At 37.3% G+C, this 26,668-nt stretch overlaps 1 protein-coding gene across 2 annotated transcripts in view; it reads right to left on the bottom strand.

The window, feature by feature from the left end:
* GOLIM4 (golgi integral membrane protein 4) overlaps nucleotides 1-26,668 on the bottom strand; it is a 353,609-nt gene that overhangs the window by 47,773 nt on the left and 279,168 nt on the right. For both annotated transcript variants that reach the window (XM_053710118.1, XM_053710117.1), the window contains exons 13-15: nucleotides 25,434-25,598; nucleotides 24,807-24,875; nucleotides 23,903-23,977 (exon numbers count right to left, since the gene is read on the bottom strand). In XM_053710118.1, the coding sequence (XP_053566093.1) occupies nucleotides 23,903-23,977; nucleotides 24,807-24,875; nucleotides 25,434-25,598 (309 nt within the window). The remainder of the gene's footprint in view (nucleotides 1-23,902; nucleotides 23,978-24,806; nucleotides 24,876-25,433; nucleotides 25,599-26,668) is intronic.

Here is a 26,668-nt window from a genome sequence, read left to right on the forward strand (position 1 = left end):
CCCAGTGATGTCTGAAATAATCTCTTTCAATTCTGGTCCAAATAGAGTTTTACCTTTGAAAGGGATGTTAAGCAATTTTGTCTTGGATGACACATCCGCTGACCAAGACTTTAGCCAAAGCGCTCTGCGCGCCACGATAGCAAACCCTGAATTTTTCGCCGCTAATCTAGCTAATTGCAAAGCGGCATCTAAAATAAAAGATTTAGCCAATTTAAGTGCGTGAACTCTGTCCATAACCTCCTCAAATGGAGTCTCTCTACTGAGCGACTTTTCTAGTTCCTCGAACCAGAACCACGCTGCTATAGTGACAGGAACAATGCACGAAATTGGTTGTAGAAGGTAACCTTGCTGTACAAAAATCTTTTTAAGCAAACCTTCCAATTTTTTATCCATAGGATCTTTGAAAGCACAACTATCTTCGATAGGAATAGTAGTGCGTTTGTTTAGAGTAGAAACTGCCCCCTCGACCTTAGGGACTGTCTGCCATAAGTCCTTTCTGGGGTCGACCATAGGAAATAATTTCTTAAATATAGGGGGGGGGAACAAAAGGTATGCCGGGCATTTCCCACTCCTTATTTACTATGTCCGCCACCCGCTTGGGTATAGGAAAAGCGTCGGGGTGCACCGGAACCTCTAGGAACTTGTCCATCTTGCATAATTTCTCTGGAATGACCAAGTTTTCACAATCATCCAGAGTAGATAACACCTCCTTAAGCAGTGCGCGGAGATGTTCTAATTTAAATTTAAATGTCACAACATCAGGTTCAGCTTGTTGAGAAATTTTTCCTGAATCTGAAATTTCTCCATCTGACAAAACCTCCCTCATGGCCCCTTCAGATTGGTGTGAGGGTATGACAGAACAATTATCATCAGCGCCCTCCTGCTCTTCAGTGTTTAAAACAGAGCAATCGCGCTTTCTCTGATAAGTAGGCATTTTGGATAAAATATTTGCTATGGAGTTATCCATTACAGCCGTTAATTGTTGCATGGTAATAAGCATTGGCGCACTAGATGTACTAGGGGCCTTCTGCGTGGGCAAAACTGGTGTAGACACAGTAGGAGATGATGTAGTATCATGTTTACTCCCCTCATCTGAGGAATCATCTTGGGCAATTTCATTATCTGTGGCAGTACTGTCCTTACTTTGTTTGGACGCTATGGCACAATTATCACATAAATTTAAATGGGGAGACACATTGGCTTTCATACATATAGAACATAGCTTATCTGAAGGTACAGACATGTTAAACAGGCTTAAACTTGTCAACAAAGCACAAAAAACGTTTTAAAACAAAACCGTTACTGTCTCTTTAAATTTTAAACCGAAAACACTTTATTACTGAATATGTGAAAAAGTATGAAGGAATTGTTAAAAAATTACCAAAATTTCACCAGTGTCTTAAAGCATTAATAGTATTGCACACCAAATTTCAGAGCTTTAACCCTTAAAATAACGGAACCGGAGCAGTTTATAAATTTAACCCCTATACAGTCCCAGCTATAGTCTTTGCTGAGACCCAACCAAGCCCAGAGGGGAATACGATGCCAATTGACGCCTTCTAGAAGCTTTTCCAGCAATTTTTAGATCCTCACACATGCATCTGCATGCCCTGCACTCAAAAAACAACTGCACAGTAATGGCGCGAAAATGAGGCTCAGTCTACAACTAGGAAGGCCCCCTGACTGGAAAAGGTGTCTAACACAGTGCCTGCCGTTTAATAAACGTTCCCCAAGTTTATAAATGCAAATTGTCAGCATAAATATGAATAAAATGCCCAAATAAAGCAATCGATTTAGCCCATAAAAAAGTCTACCAGTTTTTTAGCCCATAATAAGCCCTTTATTCTGTTTGTTTGACTAAGAAAATGGCTTACCGGTCCCCATGAGGGGAAATGACAGCCTTCCAGCATTACATCGTCTTGTTAGAAATATGGCTAGTCATACCTTAAGCAGAAAAGTCTGCTAACTGCTTCCCCCAACTGAAGTTACTTCATCTCAACAGTCCTATGTGGAAACAGCAATAGATTTTAGTTACTGTCTGCTAAAATCATCTTCCTCTCACAAACAGAAATCTTCATCCTTTTCTGTTTCAGAGTAAATAGTACATACCAGCACTATTTTAAAATAACAAACACTTGATAGAAGAATAAAAACTACATTTAAACACCAAAAAACTCTTAACCATCTCCGTGGAGATGTTGCCTGTGCAACGGCAAAGAGAATGACTGGGGTGGGCGGAGCCTAGGAGGGACTATATGGCCAGCTTTGCTGGGACTCTTTGCCATTTCCTGTTGGGGAAGAGATATCCCACAAGTAAGGATGACGCCGTGGACCGGACACACCAATGTTGGAGAAAAGGAAACAGTGCTTATGATTAAAAAATGTTATAATAATATCAAAAGATATAAAAGCAAGCATTATAGCTCTCTATCAAAGAATGAGAGCACTGAGAGAAGTGGGGGCGGCTATTTAAACAAAATAAAAGTTTTAGAAAAATTTAGCCCCCCAAATAACGGCGCAAAATTGATGAGCGCATTTTGCCTGTAAATTTTAACATGAACCCAAAAGGTAAGAAAATAAAACAAAACTCCCAATATAAGCATAATTGCCAATTCTGATGCTATATATACATACTGCTAAGAGGAAATAAAACATACCTGTCTTATGGCTAATATATACATAATATACAATAAATTAATTTAATTTGTTTAAATTTGGGGGATAATATATACAGGATCTCTGGGGTACCATAGACTAGTTGGAACCTGTTGGTTCACCTGATATATAGAGGATAGTTATATCAAAGGGAACCTTATTCCGGATGTTTTGATCCTGTTATTTATCTCAGCCCAATAGAGCTCTATTGATCTCAGTATTGTGACAGTGTAGTTACGAGTGATAAATATCTTTTGGGGGGGGCAGTTGTTGTATTAGTTGTATATATTCTTTTTAACTTGGTGGCATTGTCCATTTTTTTTAATATTATTTATTAAATGTTAAATTTTATTTTAACCCACTCCTTACCCTTGTCCACAATCACTCAATAAAGTGTGCAATATAATGCTTCTTTTCTCTCCCTATTCATACATGCCCAAGCAGTTTACTCTGCAAATGCTATTAAACATGTTTGGTGACCTTACAGAAAAAAATCCTACTTTTTACTAATTTAATTCTTTACAGAGAGATGTATTTCAATTAGTTTAGATGTTTGGAAAGATGAGTTGTTATAAAATAAATCTGTCAAAAACTGAAACGTTTATCAGTAATTTTCCTCCTGCATTGCTTCTTCACTTTGCAGAATATCTATAAGTCTAGTTTTGCGCAGACTACAATTATATTCTGAAGTTAAACTATTCTAAGCTAGTATCTGAAATTAAAGAGCTCCTTGAGAAGTGGGATTACAAAGAAATGTCATGGGCTGCATAGAGTAGCAACTTTGAAGATGTCCACCTTCCCCAATATATTATATTTGTTCTGCTGTATCTGCCTAAACACTCCTCGTCATGTTCTGCATCACCTATTTGTAAAGTATGTCTGGCAAGGTTGAAAAACAAAAAAAAAAAAACTATCGGCTAGATTACGAGTTTTGCGTTATAGTGAAAAAGCAGCGTTATCAGGTTATAACGCTGCTTTTTCACTACCGATGGTATTACGAGTCTTGCAGATTTAGGGGCACTGCACACTTTTTTGACCTTACCGCAGATCAACTTACGCAAATTGCGTATAGTCTTTTTTTAAATGGGATTTTAATAGCGCCTGTATTACAAGCTTGTCCTGGGATGCCAAAAAATGAGCGGTACACCCTATCCCGTCAAGATTCGTAACGCATTTTAAAGTCAGTAGTTATGAGTTTTACACTACAAAGCTGTAGCATAAAACTTATAACTAAACTGTTACAAATTACACTAACACCCATAAACTACCTATTAACCCTTAAACCGAGGCCCTCCCGCATTGCAAACACTAAAATAAAATTATTAACCCCTAATCTGCCGCTCCCGACATCGCCGCCACTAGAATAAACATATTAACCCCTAAACCGCCGCACTCCAGCATTGCAAAAACTAGTTAAATATTATTAACCCCTAATCTGCTGTCCCTAACATCGCCATCACCTATCTACATTTATTAACCCCTAATCTGCCGCCCCAATGTCGCTGCCACTATACTAAAGTTATTAACCCCTAAGTCTAACCCTAACCCCCCTAACTTAACTATAATTAAAAATAAATCTAAATAAAACCTATCATTACCTAAATAATTCCTATTTAAAACTAAATACTTACCTGTAAAATAAACCCTAAGATAGCTACAATATAACTAATAGTTACATTGTATCTAGCTTAGGGTTTATTTTAATTTTACAGGCAAGTTTGTATTTATTTTAACTAGGTAGAATAGTTACTAAATAGGTATTAACTATTTACTAAACACCTAGCTAAAATAAATACAAATTTACCTGTAAAATAAAACCTAACCTGCCTTACAATAAAACCTAACCCTACAATTAAATAAATTCCCTATATTAAATACAAATAACTAAATTCAATACAATTAGCTAAATAACAACAAAAACCCCCACTAAATTACAGAAAATAAAAAACAAATTACAAGATCTTTAAACTAATTATACCTAATCTAATAGCCCTATCAAAATAAAAAAAGCCCACCCAAAATAAAAAAAAACCCTAGCCTAAACTAAACTACCAATAGCCCTTAAAAGGGCCTTTTGCGGGGAATTGCCCCAAATAAATCAGCTCTTTTAGCTGTAAAAAAAAAAAATACAAACAACCACCCCAAACAGTAAAACCCACCACCCACACAACCAACCCCCCAAATAAAATACTAACTAAAAAAATCTAATCTCCCCATTGCCCTGAAAAGGGCATTTGGATGGGCATTTAGCTCTATTGCAGCCCAAACCCCTAATCTAAAAATAAAACCCACCGAATACACCCTTAAAAAATACTAACACTAGCCCCCGAAGATCCACTTACAGTTTTGAAGAGCCGACATCCATCCTCAACGAAGCCAGGAGACGTCTTCATCCAAGCGGCAAAAAGTCCTCAACGAAGCCGGCAGAAGTGGTCCTCCAGACGGGCAGAAGTCTTCACCCAGACGGCATCTTCTATCTTCATCCTTCTGACGCAGACCGGCTTCATTTTTAAGACATCTGGCGCAGAGCATCCTCTTCAATCGATGGCTTCTTCTACAATGAAAGTTCCTTTAAATTACGTCATCCAAGATGGCGTCCCTTAGATTCCGATTGGCTGATAGAATTCTATCAGCCAATCGGAATTAAGGTTGAAAAAATCTTATTGGCTCCAATAAGATTGAAGTTCAATCCTATTGGCTGATCCGATCAGCCAATAGGATTTTTTCAACCTTAATTTCAATTGGCTGATCAGCCAATCGGAATCTAAGGGACGGGGATGGTTGTGTGGGTGGTGGGTTTTACTGTTGGGGTGGTTGTTTGTATTTTTTTTTTTTTACAGGTAAAAGAGCTGATTTATTTGGGGCAATGCCCCACAAAAGGCCCTTTTAAGGGCTATTAGTAGTTTAGTTTAGGCTAGAGTTTTTTTTATTTTGGGTGGGCTTTTTTTATTTTGATAGGGCTATTAGATTAGGTGTAGTTAGTTGAAAGATCTTGCATTTTGTTTTTTATTTTCTGTAATTTAGTGGTTTGTTTTTTTTGTAATTTAGCTAATTGTATTGAATTTAGTAAATTGTATTTAATTTAGGGAATTTATTTAATTGAAGGGATAGGTTAGGTATTATTGTAAGGCAGGTTAGGTTTTATTTTACAGGTAAATTTGTATTTATTTTAGCTAGGTAGTTATTAAATAGTTAATAACTATTTAGTAACTATTCTACCTAGTTAAAATAAATACAAACTTGCCTGTAAAATAAAAATAAACCTTAAACTAGGTACAATGTAACTATTAGTTATATTGCAGCTAGCTTAGGGTTTATTTTACAGGTAAGTATTTAGTTTTAAATAGGAATTATTTAGTTATTAATAGTAAGTTTTATTTAGATTTATTTTAATTGCATTTAAGTTAGGGGGGTTAGGGTTTAATAACTTTAGTATAGTGGTGGCGACGTTGGGGGCGGCAGATTATGGGTTAATAAATGTAGGTAGGTGGCGGCGATGTTAGGGGCGGAAGATTAGGGGTTAATATTTAACTAGTGTTTGCAATGCAGGAGTGCGGCGGTTTAGGGGTTAATATGTTTATTATAGTGGCAGCGATGTCCGGAGCAGCAGATTAGGGGTTAATAAGTATAATGTAGGTGTCAGCGATCTCGGGGACGGCAGATTAGGGGTTAATAAGTGTAAGATTAGGGGTGTTTAGACTTGGGGTTCACGTTAGGGTGTTAGGTGTAAACATACATTTTGTTTCCCCATAGGAATCAATGGGGCTGCGTTACTGAGCTTTACGCTACTTTATGTTAGACTTTTTTTCAGCCGGGTCTCCCCATTGATGTCTATGGGGAAATCGTGCACGAGCACGTACAACCAGCGCTGGTATTGGAGTGCGGTATGGAGCACAATTTTGCTCTACGCTCACTTCTTGCCTAATAACGCCGGGTTTCTGAAAACCTGTAATACCAGCGCTGTAGGTAAGTGAGCGGTGAGAATAACGTGCAAGTTAGTAACGCACCCCTCTTACCGCAAAACTCGTAATCTGGCCGTATGATTGCTAACAAAATTTTGCAAAGAGGTAACTCTAAAGGTGGCATTGCATTTCCAAACATTTATCTATGCCATGATGTGGCCAGACTCATTTAGCCGGGTAGAGTTCAAAAGGAGAGAAACCAGGGTAGTATAGGTTAGAGGATGCCATCTGGATACCCGATTCTAGAGGTCTAGTTATGAATATTAGTAATAAAATTTTATTTCATAATATTGCCTCTTTGAAAGCTCAGAGAAATTATATGGAAATTGCCTACATCCCTCTTTTGTCCACCATTTAAAAGGCATCTTCCACATTTTATCTAATATTAACTCAGATACATGGTTTGCTATCGGGATTACTAAAAAGCTGGATTTCTATAATCAAGGCTCCCTAGATACTGCAGTTAGCATAAGCACTAGATATTATTTAGCTTCAAATTGGTTTCGATTTTAGTGTGTGCGCAAGCTAAATTTCTTGTAAGCTTGGGGTTTTCTAAAACATTCCATGAGAGAGCCCACTAAATAGGAGGAAGCCGTGGTAAGGGTGAGTTCCAATATAATGTGAGGCTCCCCTGGAAACACTGTAAAGGAGAACTGATAATAGTGCAGACTGCAGTACCCAATGTGAATACTAAAGAAAATACTCACAGGGTGTAGTTTCAAAATTCAACAGGTTTATTTCAGCAATTAAACCAGATCACAGTTTTTCAAATACAGTTTGTATTTATTAAGATCAATGTGTTTCAACGACTTTTACTGCCTTTTTCAAGAGCAATTAAAAACAAATAAAATCTCTGTCAAACTCTTAAAGGAGATCTGATCCGGTTTCATTGCTGAAATAAACCTGTTGAATTTTGGAACTATACAACCTGTAAGTATTTTCTTTAGTATTCACGTTGGGTACTGCAGTCTGCACTATTGTGGATTCTCCTTTACAGTATTTTCAAGGGAGTCTCACATTATCTTGGAACTCACCCCAACCAGCGCCTTATATCAAGCATCTGTGTACGGCGGCCCTGGGAGCGACTTTGGGAAGGCAGCGGTCTGTTCAAAGAGGAGAATAGTTTTTATTTTATATTGTGATCTGTTGTTTAACAGAACTTGTAATGATATACTATCTGGCTACTATGGAAAGATATGTTTATAGGATGCAAGATAGAATGGATGTGTAATGGGAAATAAGGGATAGGTGGGGTCCATAGACAAGACTAAGCAATCTAGGTTTGAATCTACCAATTTGGCCGAAACGTATTTCCTCTAGATTGTAAAAGTTGTAGGTAACAGCGAATATTATGATGGACTGCAGGATTTTCTTTGGATAGCAGATATCTGTTTATACTCTTCTCCCCCTAGCCCTCCCCCTTATTTTTTTTCATTCAACATCTGGGGTATTTTGATGTAGATCAATTTTTAAACTAAGCTAATTTGTCTAACTCATCTAACGTATTTGTTCTTTATCGCTTGTTAACTTTTGGCCATAGTCCATTTTTATATTAGTTATGCAAAAAGAAGTTGATGAGGATATATTCCTTCTCTACATCAATTACAAGTTTTTTAGTTTTCTTCCGCATCTCAGGATGGTCGATATAATTGTTCAAGACCTGGGATGAAGTGAGATACTGACTTCACACATTGTACATATTTGATTCTTACAGTTTAAAAGACTTATGTCACAATTGCAGAGACTCTGTACCTCTTTGTTTGATCTCTCTTATGTAGGTTATGTCTTTGATTTGCTCAGGTCATATAATTGTGGATTATATGTTTATATTTCTACTTTGATTATCTGTCTTTAATATTCAATAAAAATATTTTTTTAAAAAACAACTCACAAATAAAAAGTAATTTTCAGGATATAAGTTAAAAGCAAATAATTGAAATCCATATGCCTACCAAAATATATCTGAACTTGTGTCTGCTGATAATCAGTCAACTGATTATTTTTCAACTGAAAATGTCCCCAACTTTCTAATGTAGCAACACAAAGAAGCACAGTAATTTAGATCATAGAAAACTATCATGGACAAATCTAGCGATCTATAACTTGGCATGAGAATCACTTTTCTCTTGCTAGTAATACCTTTTCCTTTAACACCAAAACATTCTTTTGTCTTTACCTGTTGCACTACTTCATTGTTTACTACATTTCAAATAGCCTGGGCCACTTCTACTAAAGTAACACAACAGTTGTTAAAGGAATTACATGACTATTTTTACAATGATCTCCAACCCTTGCGGACTAGCCCTGAGCAAACACTGGTTTTGATTGCAGTAGTGAGATAATAAAAATGGTAGAAGACAGTCTAGTTATGAATACTGCACAGCAATACACTGAGGGAAGGAAAGAGAAAAAGCAGCCAAATGTAAGGTAAATACTAGTATCTATATGATGTAACTTAAAGTGGTTAAAGGGATACTCAAGCCAAAATTAAACTTTCATTATTCAGATAGAGCATGCAATTTTTTTTTTTTTTCTCTTTTTTTTTTTTTTATATTCTTTTATTTTATCCAACAATGAGTACAACATCAATAATAATGCAAAACAACATAGTAATACAGTCCACCAGTATAATGTGATATCCTCAAGAGAAAACAAGAAAAAATAATGTATTTTACATATCATATATCTGCATGACTGGACTAACCGGACTGTCATATTAACTCAATGTTGGGGTTTTTAAATATGCCCCCCTCCCTCCCGGCTCCATCTCCTTGACCATCAGAATCTACAGAGAAGAGAAAAAAAAAAAAAAAAAAAAAAAAAAAAAAGGGGGGGGGGGGGGGCAGGTATTCAATTGCAGCTTACACAGATTTGCCTCTGATCACCATATACCTAATAATACTAACTCCGAATTCCTGAATGGATATATCAGATATTCAATTTCTCTTTCAGGGAAAATCTTGATAAAGGGTGCCCACTTGTGGAAAAATTTCTTTATGTCGCATTCATTGTCTATATTGGCATTTCATTGTTCTAAGATACATTGGCCTAGATTTAGAGTTCGGCGGTAGCCGTCAAAACCAGCGTTAGAGGCTCCTAACGCTGGTTTTGGGCGCCCGCTGGTATTTGGAGTCAGTGATTAAAGGGTCTAACGCTCACTTTTCAGCCGCGACTTTTCCATACCGCAGATCCCCCTACGCCATTTGCGTAGCCTATCTTTTCAATGGGATCTTTCTAACGCTGGTATTTAGAGTCGTTTCTGCAGTGAGCGTTAGAGCTCTAACGACAAGATTCCAGCCGCCTGAAAATAGCAGGAGTTAAGAGCTTTCTGGCTAACGCCGGTTTATAAAGCTCTTAACTACTGTACCCTAAAGTACACTAACACCCATAAACTACCTATGTACCCCTAAACCGAGGTCCCCCCACATCGCCGCCACTCGATTAAAATTTTTAACCCCTAATCTGCCGACCGCCACCTACGTTATACTTATGTACCCCTAATCTGCTGCCCCTAACACCGCCGACCCCTGTATTATATCTATTAACCCCTAACTTGCCCCCCACAACGTCGCCGCAAGCTACTTAAAATAATTAACCCCTAATCTTCCGACCGCAAATCGCCGCCACCTACGTTATCCCTATGTACCCCTAATCTGCTACCCCTAACATCGCCGACCCCTATGTTATATTTATTAACCCCTAATCTGCCCCCCACAACGTCGCCGACACCTACCTACACTTATTAACCCCTAATCTGCCGAGCGGACCTGAGCGCTACTATAATAAAGTTATTAACCCCTAATCCGCCTCACTAACCCTATCATAAATAGTATTAACCCCTAATCTGCCCTCCCTAACATCGCCGACACCTACCTTCAATTATTAACCCCTAATCTGCCGACCGGAGCTCACCGCTATTCTAATAAATGTATTAACCCCTAAAGCTAAGTCTAACCCTAACACTAACACCCCCCTAAGTTAAATATAATTTTTATCTAACGAAATAAATTAACTCTTATTAAATAAATAATTCCTATTTAAAGCTAAATACTTACCTGTAAAATAAATCCTAATATAGCTACAATATAAATTATAATTATATTATAGCTATTTTAGGATTAATATTTATTTTACAGGCAACTTTGTAATTATTTTAACCAGGTACAATAGCTATTAAATAGTTAAGAACTATTTAATAGTTACCTAGTTAAAATAATTACAAATTTACCTGTAAAATAAATCCTAACCTAAGATATAATTAAACCTAACACTACCCTATCAATAAAATAATTAAATAAACTACCTACAATTACCTACAATTAACCTAACACTACACTATCAATAAATTAATTAAACACAATTGCTACAAATAAATACAATTAAATAAACTATCTAAAGTACAAAAAATAAAAAAGAACTAAGTTACAGAAAATAATAAAATATTTACAAACATAAGAAAAATATTACAACAATTTTAAACTAATTACACCTACTCTAAGCCCCCTAATAAAATAACAAAGCCCCCCAAAATAAAAAATTCCCTACCCTATTCTAAAATACAAATATTACAAGCTCTTTTACCTTACCAGCCCTGAACAGGGCCCTTTGCGGGGCATGCCCCAAGAATTTCAGCTCTTTTGCCTGTAAAAAAAAACATACAATACCCCCCCCCCAACATTACAACCCACCACCCACATACCCCTAATCTAACCCAAACCCCCCTTAAATAAACCTAACACTACCCCCCTGATGATCTTCCTACCTTGTCTTCACCATGCCTGGTTCACCGATCCGTCCTGGCTCCAAGATCTTCATCCAAACCAAGCGGGGGCTAGACATCCACTGAAGAAGTCCAGAAGAGGGTCCAAAGTCTTCCTCCTATCCGGCAAGAAGAGGACATCCGGACCGGCAAACATCTTCTCCAAGCGGCATCTTCTATCTTCTTCCATCCGATGACGACCGGCTCCATCTTGAAGACCTCCAGCGCGGATCCATCCTCTTCTTCCGACGACTAGACGACGAATGACGGTTCCTTTAAGGGACGTCATCCAAGATGGCGTCCCTCGAATTCCGATTGGCTGATAGGATTCTATCAGCCAATCGGAATTAAGGTAGGAATTTTCTGATTGGCTGATGGAATCAGCCAATCAGAATATAGTTCAATCCGATTGGCTGATCCAATCAGCCAATCAGATTGAGCTCGCATTCTATTGGCTGATCGGAACAGCCAATAGAATGCGAGCTCAATCTGATTGGCTGATTGGATCAGCCAATCGGATTGAACTATATTCTGATTGGCTGATTCCATCAGCCAATCAGAAAATTCCTACCTTAATTCCGATTGGCTGATAGAATCCTATCAGCCAATCGGAATTCGAGGGACGCCATCTTGGATGACGTCCCTTAAAGGAACCGTCATTCGTCGTCTAGTCGTCGGAAGAAGAGGATGGATCCGCGCTGGAGGTCTTCAAGATGGAGCCGGTCGTCATCGGATGGAAGAAGATAGAAGATGCCGCTTGGAGAAGATGTTTGCCGGTCCGGATGTCCTCTTCTTGCCGGATAGGAGGAAGACTTTGGACCCTCTTCTGGACTTCTTCAGTGGATGTCTAGCCCCCGCTTGGTTTGGATGAAGATCTTGGAGCCAGGACGGATCGGTGAACCTGGCATGGTGAAGACAAGGTAGGAAGATCATCAGGGGGGTAGTGTTAGGTTTATTTAAGGGGGGTTTGGGTTAGATTAGGGGTATGTGGGTGGTGGGTTGTAATGTTGGGGGGGGGGTATTGTATGTTTTTTTTTACAGGCAAAAGAGCTGAAATTCTTGGGGCATGCCCCGCAAAGGGCCCTGTTCAGGGCTGGTAAGGTAAAAGAGCTTGTAATATTTGTATTTTAGAATAGGGTAGGGAATTTTTTATTTTGGGGGGCTTTGTTATTTTATTAGGGGGCTTAGAGTAGGTGTAATTAGTTTAAAATTGTTGTAATATTTTTCTTATGTTTGTAAATATTTTATTATTTTCTGTAACTTAGTTCTTTTTTATTTTTTGTACTTTAGATAGTTTATTTAATTGTATTTATTTGTAGCAATTGTGTTTAATTAATTTATTGATAGTGTAGTGTTAGGTTAATTGTAGGTAATTGTAGGTAGTTTATTTAATTATTTTATTGATAGGGTAGTGTTAGGTTTAATTATATCTTAGGTTAGGATTTATTTTACAGGTAAATTTGTAATTATTTTAACTAGGTAACTATTAAATAGTTCTTAACTATTTAATAGCTATTGTACCTGGTTAAAATAATTACAAAGTTGCCTGTAAAATAAATATTAATCCTAAAATAGCTATAATATAATTATAATTTATATTGTAGCTATATTAGGATTTATTTTACAGGTAAGTATTTAGCTTTAAATAGGAATTATTTATTTAATAAGAGTTAATTTATTTCGTTAGATAAAAATTATATTTAACTTAGGGGGGTGTTAGTGTTAGGGTTAGACTTAGCTTTAGGGGTTAATACATTTATTAGAATAGCGGTGAGCTCCGGTCGGCAGATTAGGGGTTAATAATTGAAGGTAGGTGTCGGCGATGTTAGGGAGGGCAGATTAGGGGTTAATACTATTTATGATAGGGTTAGTGAGGCGGATTAGGGGTTAATAACTTTATTATAGTAGCGCTCAGGTCCGCTCGGCAGATTAGGGGTTAATAAGTGTAGGTAGGTGTCGGCGACGTTGTGGGGGGCAGATTAGGGGTTAATAAATATAACATAGGGGTCGGCGATGTTAGGGCAGCAGATTAGGGGTACATAGGGATAACGTAGGTGGCGGCGGTTTACGGAGCGGCAGATTAGGGGTTAAAAGTGTAATGCAGGGGTCAGCGATAGCGGGGGCGGCAGATTAGGGGTTAATAAGTGTAAGGTTAGGGGTGTTTAGACTCGGGGTACATGTTAGGGTGTTAGGTGCAGACTTAGGAGGTGTTTCCCCATAGGAAACAATGGGGCTGCGTTAGGAGCTGAACGCTGCTTTTTTGCAGGTGTTAGGTTTTTTTTCAGCTCAAACAGCCCCATTGTTTCCTATGGGAGAATCGTGCACGAGCACGTTTTTGATGCCGGCCGCGTCCGTAAGCAACTCTGGTATCGAGAGTTGCATTTGCGGTAAAAATGCTCTACGCTCCTTTTTTGGAGCCTAACGCAGCATTTGTTTGAACTCTCGATACCAGAGTTAAATTTATGGTGCGGCCAGAAAAAAACCCGCGGAGCGTTAACAGCCCTTTTACCGCCGAACTCTAAATCTAGGCCATTGTTTCTTTAGGTGATTTCTAATTTCTGGGATAGTTGGGGTCGCCCTCATTTTCCACTTCTTGCATATCAAATATCTGGTGGCAAGAATAGATAAGTTGACTAATATTTCATTAGGCTGACGCTCCTCTCCAGGCCTCAAACAGAATATAATCTGGAACAAGGAGAGTGTTACCGATTCAATTTTGAGTACTATCTTAAGCCAATATTCCAGCTTCTTCCAGACATTTCTTATCCCGGGGCAGGACCAGAACATGTGTATTATATCCGCAGCTGTATATGAGCATCTAGGACATCTACTGAATTCAGAATTTCGGACTCTGAGACCCCTCTCCGGGGTAAAGTACGCCCTGTGGAGAAGTTTCAGATGGGCATCTCGCCAGTTAGAGGAAAGAGTTGTTTTTAATACTTTATTCAGAGAAAGTTGAATAGTTTTAATTTCTATATTATTGTGTGGGATTATATTATTCCAACTTGTGACTAGATTCTCCCCTAACGGGGTCGCATTACTAAGGATTAGTAAATAGTAGCATGGAGAGATGGACATAGAGAAGTCTTTGATTATTGTAAGCCAAGATTCCATTTTGCCTAAAGACCAGTTCCAGCCAACCTTTTGTATTAATTCTGTGATATAGTGTCTTATCTGTAGGTAAGCAAAAAAGTCTTTGTTTATCAAAGTATATTCCTCTTTCAATTGTGTAAAGGATTTGACACATTTTCTGTCTTGATCTATGAAATAAATAACTTTATCTAATCCATTATTATGCCATCTATTGAAGACAGTTGAATCTAGACCTGGTTGGAAATTTGGGTTTCTAATTAAAGGAAGAAATTTTGATACTTTAGGGTTTATTGATAAAAGTTTAGTTAGTCTGAACCATGCTTTAATTGGGTTCAAGATGAATTTAAGATCCCTAATATTCAATGGAAGATCTTTAAGGTCAATGTGTGGTAAAGCCTGTAATGCATAAGGTTCACATATATTAGATTCTAGGTCGATATTTGTAACATAATTCTTTTTGGTAAACCAGTCAGCTACTACACGGACTAAAAAACAGAGGTTATAAAATCTTAGGTTTGGAAGAGCGAAGCCTCCCAATTCCCTAGGTGCTACTAATTTAGAGAGGGCAATATTAGCTCTTTTTCCTTGCCAAATAAACTGTCCAATTGACGAGTTTAATGCCCGCAAATCTTTCTCAAACAAGATTAATGGGACATTCTGTAAGATATAAAGCAATTTTGGTAGCAGAACCATCTTAAATAGAGCAATGCGACCAGAGATTGACAAGGGTAAGGACTGCCAAGTTTTGAGCTTTTCTTTAATGTATTCTAACATTGGAGTTATATTTATTTTATAAAGATCTTTTAGATTCAATGGGATTTTAATTCCTAAATAGGTCATGAATTCTGTTATCACTTTAAAGGGGATATCTGTTAAACTGGTTTTATTTTTCCTGAGCCAGATTATCTCGGATTTTACAGGGTTCACTTTGTAACCCGAAAAAATCCCAAAATGGCCCGTAATATGCAGAAGTTTAGGAATGTTTTTTGCTGTATTAGAGAGATATATAAGTAGATCATCTGCATATAGTCCAATTTTTATTTCATAATTTTGAATTTTTATGCCTTCTAACGAGGATCTAATCTTAATTGCTAGTGGTTCTATAGCTAAATCGAATAGGAGCGGGGAGAGAGGGCAGCCCTGACGAGTGCCCCTCTGTAAAGCAATTGGAGAAGAAATCTCATTGTTAATAATCAGGTTTGTAAAAGAATGGGCGTATAGGTTTTCTACCAGCTTAGGAAAATTCCCCTCAATCCCAAATTTTGTTAAAGAGAAAATTAAGTGCCGATGAATTACTAAATCAAAAGCTTTTTCCGCATCAATTGATACGATGGCCATGTCAGGGGAGTCCACTCTCCCCGCCCCTTGTGGGGATGTTCTGTGTATAAATTCCATTGTAGCTAATAATTCTCTAATTTTTGCTGAGGAATTGCGATTATTGATGAAGCCTGCTTGGTCCGGATGGATTACTTTAATTAAGATGGATTGAAGTCTTTTTGCTAAAATAGACGCAATAATTTTATAGTCCGAATTTAATAAAGCAATAGGTCTATAGGATCCTTTGCATGTAGGGTCCTTCCCTTCTTTCAAAATCAAAGTAGTAAGTGAGGATACGAAGGAGGGCGTAACCTGTTTATGCTTAATAAAAATATCATTGTAAAGATTACCTAAATATGGTGCTATCTCCGATACTAAGATTTTGTAGAACTCGTTGGGTAATCCATCCGGACCAGCCGCCTTATTTAGAGGAAGCTTGGTGACCACTGCCGCAATTTCCTCTAGGGAAACAGGTGCATTAAGTCTGGCATTCTCCTCAGTTGTGGCCGTTGGAAAGTTAATATTACTGCAGAATTCTGCTGCTTTATTTATGTCAAATTCATTACTGGTGTATAGTTGTTGAAAGTACTGATGGAATACCCTAGTTATATCTTCTGTCTTATTTAAAAATTTCCCGTTATGTTGGAGTCTGTCAATGTTGGATTTTTTATTCTCGTTCTTAATTAGTCTATTTAACATTTTACCTGACTTGTTGCCAAATTTATACAATTTGGCTTGCATTTTAAGGTCATTATTGGTTTCCTGCATTAAGTAAAAGGTATCTCTAACAGCTTTAGCCCGTAAGTATCTTGCCCAATTTAATGGAGTTCCTTCCAACAAGTACAGGTTGTAGGAGTTAATTAAGGAACTACAGACTTCCTTCTCTCTTGCTTTCCTTTTTTTATTTTGAATAGCAGAGTATGCAAGGATTTCTCCTCTGAGGACTGCCTTGGCAGTTTCCCAGAAGATATCAGACCGTTTAATATAGTTATTATTAAATTGTAAGTACTCCCTAAATTTATTCTTGAGACACTCTTTAAATTTAAAGTCATTGTAAAGGTAATAAGGAAAAAAGAACCGCTGATTATTTGGTCTACCGTAGGTAAAATTAAATTCCAGTGTAATGGGACCATGGTCTGACAGAAAGATAGGCATTATCTCAGAATTAACCATTGTGGGACTTAGGTGATCTCCAATTAAAAATAGGTCAATCCTGGATAAGGTTTTGTGCGCTTTAGATAAACAAGTGAAATCTTGAGTATCGGGGTTCTGATGTCTCCAAATATCTCGCAAAGAGAGCACCTGTTTTATTTTTTTAATTATTTTAAAATCAAGGTTATCTTTCTTCTGTTTCAGTAATTTAGTGTTTTTCCTCAGTCTATCTATGGGACATTTGGGGGCCATATTAAAGTCCCCCCCAAGATCAGATGCCCTTCAGACCTTAGAAGGAGTTTTGTCTGCAACATGTCCCAAAATTCAGGGTCACTTTTATTTGGTCCATAGATGTTGCAAATTGTGTATTTTACCTGGTCTATTTTCACCTTAGCCAGGACATACCTCCCCCCGGGGTCCGCCTCAGAGTCCAAAATCTCCAGTTGAAGTTTTTTACCTATGAGTATTACTACTCCTCTCTTCTTCCCGACACTCGGAGCTATAAGAACTTCTCTTACCCATGATGTTTTTAATTTTAACGATTCCTCCTGATCTAAGTGTGTTTCCTGTAATAAACCAATATCCGTTTGGGCTTTGCGGAGGTGTGACAAAATTGCTTTACGTTTAATAGGGGATGAAATTCCCCCTACGTTCCATGATATAATTTTAAATTTTTGTGTCATGTTTCTCTATTATGTAGCGAGAAAAAAAAAAAAAAAAAAAAAAAAAAAAGGGGGGGGGGAAGGAGCCAAGGAGGTGAGGGGGACCCAACTCCCCTTAAGATACTGTCGCCATAAACCTGTCTTCATTTTAATACAGGAAGAAAAAACAAAAAAATCATTTCGAGCCACACATACCAGGCCAAGAGTCATAGCTTGGCCTCTACCATAACCTGTTTCCATTTTAATGCACAATATAGATAAAAGCGAGGTGACCCTATCAACCACAAATATAGGGCCAATAGTCATAGCTTGTCCCTTAAATCTATCCCGTAAGGGATTTGTAAAGATTTTCGGCTATTTGAACATCCTCTGTAATATGTGTTATTCCATTTAATACTACTTTTAATTTTGATGGGTAAATCAGGGTCGACCTATGGCCTTGTTGTATAAATTTTGAACAAATCGGGGCTAATTCCCGTCTTTTTAAGGCAGTATCTGCCGAAAAATCTTGAAAAATCATAATTTTGTTGCCCTCTATCATAATCGGTTGATTTTTCCGTGAATACTGCAATAATAAATCTTTATCTTTGTAATTAAGTAGCCTGGCTATTACCGGACGATTTCTACTGGTAATATTGCCTTCTGATCGTGGGGGGCCTATTCTGTGGGCTCGTTCCACTATGATGGGGGGGGGGTGAAGAGGGGATCTTTAAGGCTTTAGGAAGAGTATCGGATATGAAAGAGTCAAGATTTTCAAATTGTTTATTTTCAGGGAGACCGATTATTCTGAGATTGTTCCGTCGTGAACGGTTTTCGAGGTCTTCTAATCTGTCCATAATTTTTTGTAGTTTTTTGTCAGAATTCTCAATCTTAGTACTGTGGATATTTGTTTGATCTTCCAGATCCGACACTCTTTGCTCCATTTCTTGGAGTCTATTCGAAAACTGCCGTACCTCTTGTGTTAGAGAGGAAATATCCTGCTTAATCTCAGATTTGAGGATTTCAAATTTAGGGGCTAAGGCTTCTGCAATATTAGACACTAAAGCTTGCATATTAAAGTTGTCTGGTATATTTGTTAAAGTACTAGGACTTGGTTGTTCAGTACCTGGTTCTGCTAGATTCTTAAGCTTCTTATCTCTGTACCTTCCCGTCATGTTTGGGGAGGGATGTTTTGGGGAATTAGAAAGGTATTTATCCATGTGCCGAGTGAAGTGAATTATAAAAGTGCTCAGGTGAGAAGGGAAAGAGAGAAAAAAAAAAAAAAAAAAAAAAAAAGGGGGGAGGGGGGATAGGGGGTAGAAGGGGAGGAAGAAAGGGGAAAGGAATATGGGTGGGTGGTGGTAATGAGCAGTTATCAATAAAACAGTGAGGGTGTGCCGAGGGGAAAAAGTGGGAGTAAAGTGTGAGGGGGCTGCGAGGCCCGAGGTGAAGTGAGGGGGAAATTGGATTTGGTGTTTAAAAGTGAAATATTAAATTAGTGGTTGTGTAAAAAGTGATTTTAGTGTGAGTCGTGATAAGTGAGTTTATTACGGCAACAAGGATATAAACTCTTTTCATACAAAGCAGACACAACATACTGTTTCTCTTTCAGTGCTTTGCGTCTTACAATAGAGTTTTTAATAGGGAGAGATACTATGTGTCCTGTCCTGTATTTAGATGAAGTTATTTGTGAGTGTAACACCTAGAAATCTAATCCTAAAAAGACTCTTATAGAGAGGGGGGGTTATGTAAGTTAGTATAGTCAAAATGTACTGAAAGTTATCTCCAACTGTTCATAGATTTCAGAACCAATTATATTTATAAATATGAAAAAAAAAAAAAAAAAAAAAATGTGGCTGCAGAAGAGTTCTCTCCTCAGCCTCTTAGTTGTGGCGAAAATTTGTGTAAGATAACCTCGCTCTTCTCTTTCAATTGAAAAAAGACGTTATAGTAAAAAAAAAAAAAAAAAAAGAGAAAAAAAAATTCTCTCTATCCTTCCCCTTTCTTTAAGTGTTTGGGTATAGCTTCCTACAAGGATTTCCACAAATAGGTTCTAAAAGAAGTAGTGATAGGCTAGGTAATTTGGAACTAATAAGTAAACTAGAACAATTCACCCTTAGAGCCCTAATTAAGGTGTTGACCGACACAATTGTTTAACATTTCAACAATCTTACATATAGATTCAATACTTAAAAGTATAGTAATGCAAAAAAAAACAGAAAAAGCAAAGAGTGTCCCGGTTCTTTATAATGAAATTTAAGTGCGAGGGGAATTGAGATATTTGTTTATCTTTCAGCTTAGTCCATATTTATTTTCCCCCAGCTTTCATATAACTTCCTTGGGCGTTCCACCTGCTATTAAACCCTTATGGTAGTCTTGCTTTATTTCCCCCTTCAAGTGTAGCCTTATGTAGTAATTGTTTCCAATTTGAGAATAAAATGTTCACAGTCTTTAGACCAGGCTATGTGTTCCCCAGTGTTCACCTTTTAACTCTACTATAATCTTCGCCGTGAAGCCGGCTATGCCGTGCAACTTACCCTCTCCTCTGCTACCCAGACGTCCCTCCAATGTCAAGCGAAAAGGCAAAGGGAATGCAAATAAGTCAGTGAGAGAGGAGACTTGAACACCAACTTCCAGACATCCCGGTGTGTACCAATACTTCCAGCGAGAGACCAGTCCCGCACCCCCTCTCATTCAGCACCAGTGAGAGAGGGGGGGGATGAGCGAGGAAGAGGACCCTCGAGAGTCAGTGTCAGGGCTTGCGCTGTTCTCCGCGTCCGACGGAGCTCCCAAAATGCAGGAGAGTCAGTGGAAGGGGACACTTGAATACCGCCCTCCAGACAACCCGGTGTATACTGATGTTTCCAGCAAGAGATCAGCTCCTCACCCCCTCTCGCGCAGCACCGGTGGGAGAGGGGGGGGAAGAACGAGGAAGAGGACCTGCGGGAGTAAATTTCAGAGCTTGCGCTGTTCTCAGCGTCCAACGATCCTCTCGCTGCCTCCTCCCGCGCAGCCACGGTGGAGGAGGGGACAGCTCTATCACCGCAAGTCGGGCAGGGGCAGCAGCGTCCCCTTCAACAGGCCAATGATCCTCCGTCCTCTGGCAAAGTGTCCGTGAATATAATCGGTACACTATAGGGCTCAAAGTGGGTGCGGAGGGAGGGCAAGGTCTTTACTTTCAACTTGATATTGGCAAATCGGTGTAACCTTAGCTGGGGTCAAGTGGGTTCAGGTATCTGAAGTCGTTTTCTCTGCTCTTTCTCCCTGCGGTTTGTCTTATTACCAGGTAATCCCAAGCGGGAGAAAGTGTTTCCAGTAATATTCACATTTTAGTAATACAGCTGAAGGCAGGTTATATGGCTGTTCCTGCTTCCATGCAGTGGGTTGGAGTTCCACTGCTCGGCACCGGAGGAGATGTTAGAACCTATCCAGGTAGCAACCCCAGGTAGTGGGGAGGCGCGAAAATCCTACCGCCAGGTGCTGTGGGACTGTAGGAGGGAGCTCAGCACTCACAACCTTGCTCCTCCTCCACCAGGTGCCTCTAGCTCTAGAGCATGCAATTTTAAACAACTTTCCAATTTACTTTCATTAATAAAATGTGCACAGTCTTTTTATATTTAAACCTTTTGAGTCACCAGCTCCTACTGAGCATGGCAAGAATTTACAGAATAAAACGTGTATGCATTTGTGATTGGCCGATGGCTATGACATGGTATGTGTATGCATTTGTGATTGGCTGATGGCTGTCACATGGTACAGGGGGAGTGGAAATAGACATAACTTTTAAAATTGTCTGAAAAAAATCTACTACTCATTTGAAGTTCAGTGCTATTGCATTGTCTTGTTATCTTGCATTTGTTGATTATGCAAATCTACAGTATTGACTGGTCCTTTAATCTCCATGTTCATTGGTGTTATAAAGTTATCCCCTACCACAACAATAGAAATGATTTTCAAGTACATCTCAACAGGTTGCAAGAACTGCTAATGATGTTTTGCTACTACAAATGCTTGTTTTAATAATCCCTTTGAAAGTAATGGGAAACTATTTCTTTTTTACAGCTTGTCAATATAGGGGTATGGTTACATTGTTTGCACCAGCATTTTAATTGGTCAAGGGCTGCAGTTTGTTTGTATTTACCAGAAATTGTGACAGGATTGACATCTAGCCCTCAGTCAGCAAATATTTAGAAAAAAAGGAAAGTACAATGTGTTTCTCTTGCTCCTTGAATAAAACACAGTGCAGAGTAGAGATAAAAGTGCAAAACTTTATTCAATGTATTCCATAAAACAGAGAAGTATTCCTCTAGAGTTAAAAATGCGGTATAGAGAAAGTTTGACCGGTTTCGGTCATTGCGACCGTAGTCATAAACCTAAAAACAGACTGCCATTCTAAGGCTTTTAATCAGACTGTTGTTCTCCTATTGGAGAATCCAGTCACTCCCACACCTTAACTCTTTGTTAACTTTAAGTAATGCAAGACACAGTATACCATATGATGTGAACCTTAAAGGGACACTGTACCCAAAAATTTAATTTCGTGATTCAGATTGAGCATGAAATTTTATGCAAATTTCGAATTTACTCCTATTATCAAATTTTCTTCATTCTTTTGGTATCTTTATTTGAAATGCAAGAATGTAAGTTTAGATGCCGGCCCATTTTTGGTGAACAACCTGAGTTGTCCTTGCTGATTGGTGGATAAATTCATCCACCAATAAAAAAAAGTGCTGTCCAGAGTACTGAAACCAAAAAAAAGCTTAGATGCCTTTTTCAAAAAATGATAGCAAGAGAACGAAGAAAATTTGATAATAGGAGTAAATTAGAAAGTTGCTTAAAATTGCATGCTCTTTCTGAATTACAAATTAACAAATTTGGGTTCAGTGTCCCTTTAAGATAGAAAAAAGACATAAGAAAGTATAAAAACTTATACAAAGCATAACATGCATAATGTAAATGATATAATACTTAATTATACATAATCAGCAAAAAGCTAAATATATATATACATAAATATTAAAATGTTTTGAAAAGTGGAAAATGAGGCCATAGAAATTACTACTACAACGGAACCAGCATGTTGTTATTAATACCTAAATAGACCTTACAGAATAAACTATCACAATGTGTGATTGCATATATTGCAGCAAATATTTACACCACTGTCAGTAACAATTTAAATTAACACCATCTGCAATCTAGTCTTCAATTGTAATTTACCCCAATCCTTCCAACTTCTAAAATGCTAATAACCCTTAAACATAACCTATCATCCCACAGCAATGAAATCTTCTGGAACTCTGTCAAACCAATAAAGATGCCTATTGTTAAATCTGGCCTTGCTATACATCAAACAATATATTAACCAAATATGTCAAAAACCGTATCATACAATAATGTTCACTTTTAATATATATTCCCCTTTTCCACGCAAACATAAACAAAAGGAACATACTATTATTCAGCACTCTCCAATAATCCTATTCTTTTCATTTCTTAATTTTATTATGAAAAATTCAATTAAAATGAAATAATTTTAAGCAAAAGGATCCACAGATGGATCTGCAGGAAGCTATAGAGTGACTTGAAGCAGACCCCTGCCAGCCATATGTGACATCTGCAAAGCATAAAAAGCCCAGGTTCTCACTGCAGATGATGTGAAAATCCTGCCAGAGCACTAACTCTCCAGAGTGACAAGGTTCAAACAAGTTCTAGCTTTCAATATAAAGCTAGTGTCAGCCCTCAAACACATATCTTATTATGCAGCTAACTAAATGTATTCTGATGCATGTGTCAAACCTTATACATTTCACATAGAATTGTTACAACTTCACCATTAAAGTGATCTTTTTACAGATAATAAGAATAATCTCATTATCACATTTTCCATACATAATATCAATAAAGCAAGAAAATAAAAAAGGAACTAATGCAAAATAAAGCCCAAAACAATAGCAAATTATATTTTCACGGTTAAAGGGATAAAAAAAAAATCAAAATTCAAATTTGCATGATTCAGTTAGAGCCTGTCATTTTAAAACACTTAATTTCATCACTATTGTCAAACTTACTTTGTTCTCTTGGTATCCTGTATTAAAACATAATATGTAGATATCCTACATTACTGGTAATTGGTCGCTACACACACTTGTCTCACTAGATGTGTTCAGCTAGCTCCCAGTAGTGGTGTGCTGCTCTGGAAATTTGACTTTGCAGGGGGTTAAACACAGTTATATACAAGCAATATTTCAATAATAAAATGCACCAACATATTCAAGCATTTTCTCTTTGCATTTTATAGCCCTCTAAATGCTGACACTCACATTTTCTTCATTTTCTCCATAAGGCTCTTCTGCATTGTGTTCCCTTTTCTTTTCTTCTGTCAAGTCTTCCTGAGCCTGAAAAATATAATATAAAAAGCAATTAAGTTCAGTATATCAGAACATGATCTGATAGCATCACATAACATCCTAAGAATGACACATTTCTCTATGTTTAGCTCTAAATTTGCCCCCACAAATAATAAAATAACTATTTTGAAATGCAGTTTTGTTTAGAGGACTATAAAATGCACTTATCAAGGTACTGCACACACTTTTTTATTTCTGTTACAGCTGCAGAAATCTCTGACAGATCCTTTTATATAACTATTTCATTATTAGAGATATGAAATAGTTACCTATCAACTACAGCTTATTAGGCCAACAAAGCAATTTGGCTAATGTTAAATGTTTAACCCAACACAAGCAACAGATAGTATAGCAATACACTGCAGAATTCACAGGTAGCCCTGCTAGCAGCAGTGGAATAGTGAAATCAAATGTCCCAGGTAACAAGATCTTATATGTATTTGTGCATGTAAGTGTATGCATGCACATGATGTATTGTGCTTCCTGTAAGAATGAAACAGTAATATATAAATGTAATCTGCAGTAGGAAGACAAGAGCTCTGTTTTCTAAATGGAATATGTGACTGAGAGCTTAATCCCACAAGCAATTAATTTAGTTTTCCTGGGTAACCTTAGATAAACCATTTGAGGCTCTGCCAGCCATGAATTTAGCTACAGTCACTGGGCACTTCTAAAAATAATTCTTTCATTCTACGTATCCTGGATTCCCAAACTCACAGACAGCATGATCACTCATCCAGTACCGCTCCCCACGTAACACTGCTAAGCATTAAATAATATTTAGCAAGGCAATGAGTATATCTCAATGTAATCGTACCTCTTCCTCTCCCTCTTCCTGGTACTGTTCATCGATATTATCCTCTTGTTGGTCAGGGTTATCTGCCATCTTCAACACAAAGAAAAAGATTGTTTTTAATATGAGTAAGTTAAACCATTTGGAAATCTGTTTGCAAGTACAGAATATTTCACAGTATATTACAGCCTTGTATATTTTTTCGTAAGAAATACACAAAACTAATAGGTGATAATGTGCTAATTTTCACGCATATTATTTAAGCTTTTGCTTCTCACTTTTCTGTCTGGCACATAATTAACCATAGAATGTATACTCTGCAATAATTTATTTTAATGTGTTTTGCTGTTAAGAATAGATAAAAAAAAAAAAAAAGGAAAACATTTTTATGTAAGAAATAACAGGAAAATTTAATTAAAAATAATTATAGTATCTTGTGGCAAAAAATAGGGTTATTAGCCATTTGCTTTTTAACTGAAGCATAACCTTTTGTGTTATGTACAAGCATTCTCTGCACTGGCGTGGAAAGCACAATGCAGTACATGGATATTCATTTGAATGCAGTTATGTGTGGGTTTCTGTCTTGTGGAGTAATTCTGCCTCCAAGTGACTTGTCTAAGCACTTTAGTCAGGAATAGCAGAACTCCTTACTACTAAATGCTCCTGTACAGAGTCTGGGTGACCCTGAGCTTGCTGCCTTTGTTCTTCATTCTCGTCTGGCAGGTTTTCCTCTCGTCCCCGTTCAGCTTCTTCAAATTCGTCTTCGCCCTGATTATTAGGATCATCTGCAGGGTTCATATACTCAGCAGCATTCTTCTATATGTTAAAAAATCAACACAAAATTCACTTCTTAAAATAAAACTTTTTTTTTTTTTTTTTAAAGTTACATGAAATTAAAAAGCAAAAGTTAATTGAATAAGGCCTACACATTTTTTTAATTGTTTTTTTTTGTTTATGGTTAAATCATAGGCTGAAAGAATACACAGAAAGAAGAAACAAAATATATTTCTTTGCAACAGAACAGTAATCACATGATAACATTTTGACTGTTTCATATTTTAATAAAAAAAAAAAAAAAAGTAAATGACGCACATCACACACGTCATTTACTTATTTTTGCATGGAAGCATATAAGGTCGTGTTTTATTTGATTCTAATTCCTTAAATAAACGTTCTGCCTTACTAGACGAAAGCAAAGAAAATGAGAGATGATACTGATTCCTGTAATTTTATTGGCCCTTTTTTGAGATCTTCTATATGTTTAAAAAGACATAAAAATCATTTTTTGAAATGCACAACAATAAATTTCCAATTTTATTAGAATCATTTCTGGAATATAACTGAAATATAGCAAAGGTAATTATTGTAGGTGAAACTTGTTGACATCACCAGTAGGACTGTTTTGGCACATTTGTTAAAAATAGTGAATGTCCAAAATTTGTGATAAAGAATACTTAATGTAATTTTTGAAAATTAATATTTGAATGTTGATTCTCATACTGGGCCTGATTTTTTAAAGCTCTGCTCAGATGAGATTCTCTAAAAGCAACCAGCAGTTCTATGAGAGGAAACATATTTTCTAAAAGCAAATTTTACCTCGACAGCTATCTCGCTAAGGGATGTTAAAGGGACAGTCTATTCCAGATTTCTACACATTAAATTGTTTGTTCTTTATTTATATTATATACACTGTTTAAAAAAAAACTCAATTAAAAAAAAAAATATATGCTTACCAGATAATTTACTTTCCTTCTGTACGAGGAGAGACTCCACAGCTGCATTCCTTACTCGTGGGAATACTGAACCTGGCCACCAGGAGGAGGCAAAGACACCCCAGCCAAAGGCTTAAATACCTCCCCCACTTTCCTCATCCTCCAGTCATTCTG

This window comes from Bombina bombina, chromosome 4 (genome assembly GCF_027579735.1).
Source record: "Bombina bombina isolate aBomBom1 chromosome 4, aBomBom1.pri, whole genome shotgun sequence".
Taxonomy (NCBI): Eukaryota; Metazoa; Chordata; class Amphibia; order Anura; family Bombinatoridae; genus Bombina; species Bombina bombina.